This window comes from Parus major, chromosome 27 (assembly GCF_001522545.3).
Source record: "Parus major isolate Abel chromosome 27, Parus_major1.1, whole genome shotgun sequence".
NCBI lineage: Eukaryota > Metazoa > Chordata > Aves > Passeriformes > Paridae > Parus > Parus major.
In genome coordinates, this window is record NC_031796.1 from 2845978 (window position 1) to 2855434 (window position 9457).

At 61.5% G+C, this 9457-nt stretch overlaps 1 protein-coding gene across 2 annotated transcripts; it reads right to left on the reverse strand.

Annotated features, from left to right (window-relative positions):
• Window positions 1-2219: 2219 nt before the first annotated feature.
• On the reverse strand, window positions 2220-7549 carry GFAP (glial fibrillary acidic protein). 2 transcript variants are annotated; one of them, XM_015651014.3, is made up of 9 exons: window positions 7049-7549; window positions 6499-6559; window positions 6049-6132; window positions 5808-5969; window positions 5417-5542; window positions 4993-5213; window positions 4765-4808; window positions 4086-4171; window positions 2220-3790 (listed from the first exon to the last, which is right to left on the reverse strand). In XM_015651014.3, the coding sequence occupies exons 1-9, from the start codon at window positions 7513-7515 to the stop codon at window positions 3749-3751; spliced, it is 1293 nt and encodes a 430-aa protein (XP_015506500.1). In that variant the 5' UTR covers window positions 7516-7549; the 3' UTR covers window positions 2220-3748. The 2 variants fall into 2 exon arrangements, with proteins under 2 accessions (XP_015506500.1, XP_015506499.1); XM_015651013.3 differs by having other exon boundaries at window positions 6037-6132; window positions 7049-7548.
• Window positions 7550-9457: the final 1908 nt, after the last annotated feature.

Sequence of the window (9457 nt, forward strand, 5' to 3'; positions counted from 1 at the left end):
GCTGTGGTGCTGTCATCTCTGAGCAGAGTGTCCTCAGGGGTGGGTATGGGAGAGTCTCTTGGATAAGGAGAAAACCAAGGGAAAGAAAACATTGGGTGGGAGTTTTGCAGGAGAAACCCAAACCCAGATAGTCTCTTTCCTCTTCCACCCCATCCACGGTCACTGAGGGGTTTCAGGAGATGTCATGGATGACAGTGATGACTGTCAGGTCCATTTCTTTCCCAAACCCAGTGCAGCAAATGGCAGAGTCACTCTGGCAGACTGGAACCACCTACTCCCACCTGCCCTGGAGAAACCACCAGGTACCTGATGGCAGGGTGAGGGTTCACCCCTGAGGCCTGGCACTGGCCTTTGTGGCACCACTTGAGGGGACATGTGTGTCCCTGCACTCTGCTGCGGTGCCATTCCTCCTGCCTTTGCACAGCTGAGGACAACTGAGGGCTGGAGACTTCAACAAAAGAAGATCCTGGAGTTACCCAAGGTTGGGATGGAGGATTTTGATGCCAGAACAGCTTTGGCACAACAGTCACAGCTCTGGTGGGAACAGGCACGGTGCTTGAGTGGTGCTAAGGCTCAGGGTGAGGATGTCGAGGCTGGGAGCAGCCTGCTGCATCCCCACCTCTTGGGAAAGGCAAAATCCCTGGGGTTTGGAGGGAAGACTCAGGAGAAATGCAGTGGAGCAGAGATTGTGTGAATGGTGACAGAGGATGGGGCTGTGAGACCCACCAGGACCCTTTTCAGGTCAGCCAGTTCATGGTGGGAGCTGAGCTGAGCTGAGGGGCCAAGCAGGGTCTGTGAGGAGTAAACATGAGCTTCATCATCATCATCATCATCCTTGCCCATGTGGGCACTCAGTCAGGATCAGTGGGGAGGAAATATGGGCATCATCATCATCAGCCTTGGCCACATGGGCACTGGAGAACCCATCCAGGCTGGAACGTGATCCCCACGGGGCATTTGGGCACCCTGGACCATCCTCCCATTGGAAATTCCCGATGTTCTGGCCACCAACAGTCAAACACTGCCAAGTCCCTGCTCTCCCTCCCCTCAGGGCAGGAGTGGGACAGCAAGGACTGATGTGGGAAACTCCCTGTTTTGGCTCAGCTCAGCAGGGACAGGCACAATCTGACAGTGCCAGGGTTTGCTCCAGGTGGGATTTCACACTGACAGGATTTGTTCCTGGCTCTGCCACTGGTTGGCAGTGGGAGTTAAAGCTCACTAAAGTCCTTCTCAAAAGAAAACTTGGAGCTGGTACAAGACATTCTGGCCAAGCTCTGGAGAGTTCTTGATCCGCAAGAGTGATTTATTACAGCGGTTTTTCTAAGAGGCTGCTAAAAACATCCACCAAACTATTTAAATCCAATTAATACTTGCTTTTGTCACCCTTGTTTGCCTTGTTTTCTGTGTTGAGAACTGTGTGTCCCAAGCCCTTTGTTGTTCCTTTTGAGCTCCTCAGCTGGAGCAAACCCATACCTTTTCTTTTTTTACTTCTTTTTTTGGTGGAGTTGTTTTGATTTTTTTTAACTTGTGAAGGAGATGTATTTTTCAAACTGATCTGATGATTTTCTTCAGAAATGGCTGATTTCAGGGTGTTTTTAACTTGCCTGATTACAGTTCCCAAGCAGTTGGGAGTCAATGTTTGTGCCTGACAAAGTCACCTCAAACATCCCCCAAAGGTTGTGACATCTCTGCAGGGTTTTGGTGGACACTTAATCCTCAGCATGGAGCAGGATGTGCCCTCCAGGCTCATCTCCTTTTTCTGAGGATGTGGCTGGAGGATTTCAGCAAAAATCCCTTTGTCCAGGAGGGCACTGAGGGTCTCAGTGGTGCTCTGGCCCTTGAACTGTGTCAGTGATGTGCAGCATCTCCAGTCCACCCTCAGCCCCAACAGCTGCAGCAAGTCCTGGGAGCTTCCCAGGAGCTGCAGCCTGGGACTGTGTGGGCAAGGAGCTGGGTTTGAGGGTGAAGAACCCCCAGCAGATCCCTGATTCCCATCCTGGGAAGGGGATCTCTCCCACCCCACTGCCGTGGGCGTTATCCCTGCACCCCCTCCCCTCTGTTCAGTCCCTTGTGGGTGTTGGCCCCATGGAGTGCCCTGAGCACATCCCCCTGCAACATCAGGATTGGTTTGGATTCCCAGAGATCCCCACCACCCCAGATAATCCCCAAATCCCACGGTGCTGGCTGCAGAGAGGTGCATGCAGGCACAACCACGGAAGCCAAGTATGCTCATTAGCTTTATTCTCATCCCGAGCTGAGGCAGTGTTAGTGCATTAATTCTGTAGCAAGGGAAGCTGCTCTCGGTGTCCCAGCCCTGCACCATCCCCCTGCATTCCCACCCTGGGCACCACCCAGAGCACCTCCTGCCCTGGGAACAGCAGTTATGGGGCTGGGTGTTGCTTTTCTGGAGTCAGAGCAAAGCTGCTCAGCACCTGACCAAGGGGACGGCACCCAAGGGCAGCTGTCTGCTCATCCCCAAGGATGACAGGACACGGGAAGTGCTGCTGGCTCATTGTTCCTATGTCAGGTGGCATCAGGCAGGTCCTGCTCGTGATCAGGGGCTGCAGCCAAGGTGGGGACAGGGCTGTGGGCGAGCACCAGGCTGGGCAACGACCCTGGGGGAGGACAAATGGGACACAGGGCCCCATGCAGCCCAGGGACAAGGGGTTTCTTCCAATCCCATCCTGAATGCCCATGGAGGGGGTGACTCAGGCTCTGTGTGGGGCAGGGACTGTGGCTGGGGCAGCCCCTGGCTCCCAGTGTGACCCCCAAGTGACAAGACTCCTCTGTCACTCCTTAGTTGCAGGTGGCACCTTGTGTTGTGAGACCCTCACAGGTGCTCTGACACCTTCCTTCTCCTCTCTGCACCCCTCTCCTCTCCATTTTCACCTGCATGAGATTCCCCCACCACAGAGCTGTGGGTCACCCCTCACCATGAGCTCCTCACATCTGGTTTTTCCTGCCAGTGTTGGTGACAGTCACCCAATACAATCAGGACAGCCTCGTGGCTCTGTGCCAGCAGAAGCCTTTGAGCCACGGTGTAGCTTCATAACCCACCCCAGACACCCCAGCACCCTCAGGAACCCCTTCTGATGCCTGTTTTGTCACCCCCTGGCACCAACCCAAGAACAAACTGCTTCTCCACGTTTCCCCTTCCTTTCCTTTCCATCATCCTCTTCCATTCTCCCCTGCCTCTCCATCCTCCCCTTCCTCCTGCCCCTGCCTCCCAGCTGAGTTCACCCAGTGCTTGGTGACAGGGAAATGTCCCTTTCCAGCCGGTACCTCGCACCCTCAGCCCCCCATCCGAGGGTGCTCAGGGTCTGGGTGCACCGGGGAGATCCAGGGAGGTCTCCCAGATGGATCCGACTGGATGCAGGGACATTGCTCTTGCCACCATCGTGCTGGGAGATTGAAAGAGGACAAACTCTCCCTGGAGACCCAGGATGAGGCAGGAAGAGCCCCCAAACCCCAGGGCCCAGTGCTGTGGGAATGTGGCAGCTCATTCCCGGTGGGGAGCTCAGCCCGGCCCGGATCCGCTGGGCTGCCCCGGGTGCTGCCCGGTCCCGCGGGTGTTCTGCTGGCTCCAGCCCCGAGCGGAGCCCCGGGAACGGGGGCAGGGGAGAGCCGAGGGGTGCACGGGAGGGAGGTGCCCCCTCCGAGCCGCCACCGACCCCTCCCGTGCCCCGAGCCCCCTGCCCTGCCCACCGGGAGGGACCGACGGAGCCGCGGCTGCTGCGGCTCCCCCGCCCTACGGCACCTCCTTGTGCTCCTGCTTGGACTCCTTCAGCACCTGCAGGTGGAGGCACAGGGACCGTCAGCTCGGGGTCGGGTTCTGCCACCGGCTGAGCCTGCCTGGGCTCTGAACGAGCTTGGGGACAAGGACAGGGACAGTTTTCTCTGTGAGCTGCCAGCCTCAGCTCCACCAGCACCCAGAGCCAGATCATGCCATACTCTCAGGGATCACTGGCTCCCTGCCTGGGCTGCTCGTGGGGCTCAGGAATGGTGGCCCCATGTGAAAGTCCCTTGGGGACACCCTGTGGGGAGGTGGGGATGGAGCGTGGGTGACACAAATGAGAATTTCCCACCTCTCCATCTCGGGTCTCCACAGTTTTGACCACGATGCTCCTCTTCACATGGGCTTCTGACACAGATTTGGTGTCCAGGCTGGTCTCTGGGGAACATGGGCAGGACAAGGCAGTGACATCCTGACCAGGGTATGGCCATTCCAGCCACACTCAGGAGAAGCCCAAACAAAACTGTTTGGGCTGAAGACCCCTGAACCATGAGAGACAGCAGCCCTGGGGACACAACCAGCCTCAGGGACAGGGTTGGCCTCAGGGATGTGGGAGCTGTGGGATCTCATGAGTCCTGTGGACACACCTGGGCTGCAGGGACAGCTGGGGACATTTCTGACCTTGGAGATTTTGTCAACTATGGGTGGTTTTGGGTTGTGATTGAGCTTGGGCACAGGGTTGTCCTTTGGGACACAGCTGGCCTTCGGGGTGTGGTTGTCATTGAGGACATGATGATGTGACCATCATCATCAGCCTTGATGACATGTTCAGCCTTGGGGATATGGCCATGGCACCCTCTTCCCCCCACCCTGGGGGCTCCCAGGTGTCCAGGTTCCCTGAGATTCAGAGAAAATGGTCCCTGTAAATGGAGCAGGGATGGCCAAGGTGGCTTCTCCTGCCTGGGAGCCCCCAGAAGCCACCTCTGTGCCACCATCCCGCTCCCCCTCCCACGCGTGGGGCACAGCCTCACCTCGGATCTGCAGGTTGGAGAAGCTCTGCACAGGGATGGTGATCCTGCAGGGGCAACAGGAGCATTGGGAACAGCACGAGGTCCTGCTGCCCCCCAGCTCCTGCCTGGGACTGTGGCAGCAGGGCTGGAGGATGGTCCCCAACCCAGCCAGACAACCCAGAGGGACCAGGAGGACTTGGGCTTGGTTAGGAGCATGGCTGGGCTGGGAGGTGCAGGTGGAACTGTCACCTGCTCTCCTCGCCCTCCAGCAGCTTGCGGTACGTGGCGATCTCGATGTCGAGGGCCAGCTTGACGTTGAGCAAGTCCTGGTAGTCCTGCAGGTGCTGGGCCATCTCCTGCTTGAGGCTGTGGATGTCCTCCTCCAGCCGCACCACTGTGTCCTGGTAGCCAGCCGTCTCCAGGGCATAGCGCTCCTCCAGCTCCCGCAGCTGCCTCTCCAGGGACTCATTCTGGGGGGCCACGGGGGGCTGTGACACCCTCTGTGGCCACCTTCTCCTGAGAGCTGGGGGCTCTCCCCAGTGCCCGTCCATCTCCCACCCTCGGCACCAGCCATTCCCCTGGCATTGGGTGGTGGTCCTGCCAGGGAACCCCCTGATGCTGGCAGCTCCCTGAGGCCATGTCCCTGGCCTTGCACCCCACAGCTGTCACCTACCGAGCCCCGCAGAGCCTCCAGGTCGCAGGTGAGGGCCTGGAGCTGGCGCCGGTACTCGTTGGCCTCCTGCTTGGCCACCCTCAAGGCCTCGGCGTGTCGGGCGGCCGCATCCGTCAGATCTGCAAACTGGGACGGGGGATGAGTGCCTTGGGGTGGGACCACAGGGCAGGGATGTGTTCTGGTGTGGGAACACAACCGTGCTCTGCTCCACAGCAGAGACATGTGGCAAGGAGAGACATCCCTGGCACAAGTGGGGACAGCAGAGATCCTTAACCCCGCACACCACCGAGAACCACCCACCCCGGGTGATCAACCCCAGCCCCGAGATGGTGACACCCCAGGAGGGGACAGCCAGGCCATCTGTCTCTGGGGCAACCAGCTCCCTCTGCACCTTGGACTTGTACCACTCCTCGGTCTCCTGGACATTGCTGGCGGCCATGGCCTCGTACTGGCTGCGGATATCGCGCAGGGCGGCCGTCAGGTCCGGCTTGCTCACGTCCACCTCGACGTGGACCCGCTGCCGGGCCAGCTGCTCCTGCAGCTCCCGCAGCTCCTGTGGGGACAGGGGGGTCAGGGCAGCCCCCTGAGCCCCGGGATCCCCAGCCCCAGAGCGGGGTTACCTCCTCATGGACCTTGTGGAGGAATGCGATCTCATCCTGCAGGGTCCCCACGCGCCGCTCCAGGTCCAGGCGAGCCAAGGCAGCATTGTCCACGTCCTGTCACCATGGGGGCACAGGAGGGACTGTCCCAGCTGGCCACCCAGCTCTCCTCTGTCCTCAGCTGCCTGGTCATGTCCATTCCCTCCCACTCCCACCCAGCACTGCTTCTCTCTGCCCATCATAGCATTTCCCAGTCCCTCACTGCCTGCTCCTGCCATTTCTGCCCATCCATGCTCCGTATCTGTCCATCCCTGTCCTTCCCATTCATCCCTGCTCCATCCCTGCTCCCTACCTGCTCATTGGAACACATACCAGTCCCTCAGTTCCTGCTCCTGCCCATCCCTGCTACCTCCCTGTCCACCCCTACCCCATCCCTGCCCATTCCGAAGGGAGCCCAGGCTGGGATCTGGCCTCTGCCCTCACCTGCCTGTAGGCAGCCAGGTTGCTCTCGGCCTCCAGCCTCAGGGTCACCTCGTCCTGCAGCCTGTGCCAGAGCAGAGGCACAGTTACACGTCTGGCACCGTGGCTGGTCACTCTCAGCCCACAGACAGATCCCCCCCCTGAGCTGACACAGCCCCGCAGCACCAGCACCCCCCAAACCCAGGTCAGCTCTGTCCACCCCACACACCCCCACACCATCCCACACTGTTCCCAGGGGTCACCCATATCCCACCGTGATCCTGGTGCATACCAGTCCCTGGTCCCCAAGGCTACCCTGCTCATGTCTCAGGGGCCACTCTGAACACCCTGGGAACACCCTGGACTCCATTCTCATCCCAGGGATCACCCTGGTCCTTGTCATCACCACAATTCCCATCACCAGAAAGATCCTGATCACCATCCTGGTGTCCATCCTGGTCCCTGCTTCCCCTTCGGTTCCAGTGGCCACCCTGGTCCTGGTAGTCACCCTGACACCCATCCCAAGTGGGCCACCCCGGTCCCCAGGGCCATCCCAAGCCGGACAGTGCCTTACTTCTGCTGGAGGCTGCCGAGGTCCTCGGCCAGGTTGTCCCTCTCCATCTCCAGCCTGGCCTTGGCGGTGGCCAAGTGCTCCACGCGGCGCCGCAGCTCCCGCAGCTCGTCCTGGTAGATGTCGGCCGTGCGCGACGGCTCCTGGTCCCGTGCCTGGTTCAGCTCCACCACCAGCACCTTGTTCTGCTGCTCCAGCAGCCGCACCTTCTCGATGTAGCTGGCGAAGCGATCGTTGAGCTCCATCATCTCCACCTTCTCGTTGGTGCGCGTCTCCCTGAACTCCGAGTTGAGCGCCGTGGCCAGTGAGAAGTCCATCTTGCCCGAGCCCAGGCGGGGACCCACGCGTGGACCCAGCTGGGTGCTGTGGGGCACCCGGAGCCGGCCCGGGGGGCTGCCGGGGAGCACCCGGTACACGGGCACGGAGGGGCCGAAGCGGCGGCCGTAGGAGGACAGGCGCTGTCTCTCCATGCCGGACGGGTGGGCGCGATGTGTCCGGCCGGGGGTTTTTATGGAGGCCGGGAACCCCCGTCCTGCCGGCTGCCCGGCACTGCCCCGGCCGGGAGCCAGAGGGCCGGCAGGACGCCAGGCTGTGGCGCCCGGCGGGGTGGCTGTGCCCTGGCACCCAGCCCGGGCACCGAGGCACAGCCCCTACCCACCGCTGGCTCCTCCACCGGGCACTGCAGGGACTGGGGAAAGGGCCAGGGTGGGGACAGAGCGGTGGCCACGGGCACCCCATGGGCTGGGGGTGATGCCATGGGGCACTGGGGGTGCTGCTCATGAAGACCGGCTGTTAGGTAGGTGGCTGGAGCCTCCTAAGTCCTTCCCATCCCAATGGGTCTGTGGAAGCACTGGGTGGTGGCCCTGGAGCCCCGGTCCCCGTCCCAAATCCAGGTAGGTGTTTATCCCACCCAGCTGAGTGTGCACGGCCATGTCACTGACCCCACACACACTGACTTTGGGGAGCCTTTTGCCCCTGGTGGCACATGGCAGGGGGTGGTGGGGGCCAGGACTGGCTGCCAGGGGCTTTCCGCAGCGGCTGAAAGGGGCTTTGTGTGGAGCCAGAGCCGTGGCACAGCCGGGAGGGACCTTGGTGCCAGGGCACGGCACTGCCGGGAAACGCGGGGGGCTGGATCCAGAGCCGGGCACGGGGCCACCGCCAGCCCCGTCCCTCCCAGCCACAGCATAATGGCCACAAACTGGGCCATGGATGGCTCTTGGGCACGGCCCGGGGAGGGGATGGGGGTGTTCTGGGGCCGTGGGGATATGAGCGACACGTGGTGGCACCGGCGTGGGTGCCCCGAGAGGCAGCCGGGGTGAAGCTGGGGGACAGGGGGGTCCCTGGGACTCTGCTGCAGGGACGGGGACAAGGATGGGAGCAGGGATGGGGACTGGCCCCGCCGCTGGCAGTAGATGGCAGCCGATGGCCGGGAAAGGCTCCTGCCTGCCGTGGGACGGGGACATCCCCCTGGGCCACCGCCACCATCACTGGGCCACCAACAGTGGCCAGTGGGGAGGGCTGTGGCAACGGCCGTGGGTGCCGTCTGGAGAGACCCAGAGCCTCCAGGGACCATACTGGTGAGACTGGTGGGACTGGGACAGCTCCCACCTCCCTCTTTAATCCCCAGAGGCTCCCTGCCTCCAGCCAGCCCCGTGTCTCCCCGGCTGTTCCGTGCTGCTGTCACCAGGGGTTGTGCACACAGAAATTCCAGCCTTGGGGCCCCTACACAGCCCCCAGTGGCTCTTGTGTCCCCAGACAACAGCGGCACCCCTGGGGACACGTACTGTGTGACAGCTCTGGTGACAGGAACCTCCCTCCCTGGGGTGCAGTGGGGACAGAGCAGGGGCTGGGGAGCTTTGGGGTCCTGTGTGGGCACCCGCTGCTCCCCAGGGATTGATTCTGTCCCGGCCCCCACGCAGAGGGATCAAAGCACGGGAAGCGGCCACTGCCGGCAGCGGAGGGAGGCAGAGCTGGGCTCCCCCTCCTCCCTCTCCTCCTCCTCCTCTTCCCCGGCCCCCCTTAATGAGACAAACGAACAGGGAGTTTTAATTGGAAGCTTCCAGGCTCAAGGAGGCAAAGGTGAGATCGGCTGCTGGCGGGCAGGGAAGGAGCCGGGAGGAGCCGGTGACCCCGGCCCCGTGGGACAGGAGCACACCCGGAGCTGTCCCGGTGCCAGCCCCGCTCCTGTCACACGTGGTCACCACCGAGGGTGGCTGAGAGGAGCTGGTGCAGAGCACCAGATGTTCCAGTGCCAGATGTGCCCTGGCACGGCAGGAAAGGGGATCACAGGGGTGATGGGAGCACGGGTTCCTAGGTTCCGTACTTGGGGATCTCTGTCCCATGGTGGCAGTGGTGGAGCTGGAGCAGGAGGGAAATACAGAACAAAACCTTTTCCCCATCACTAAACAGAGC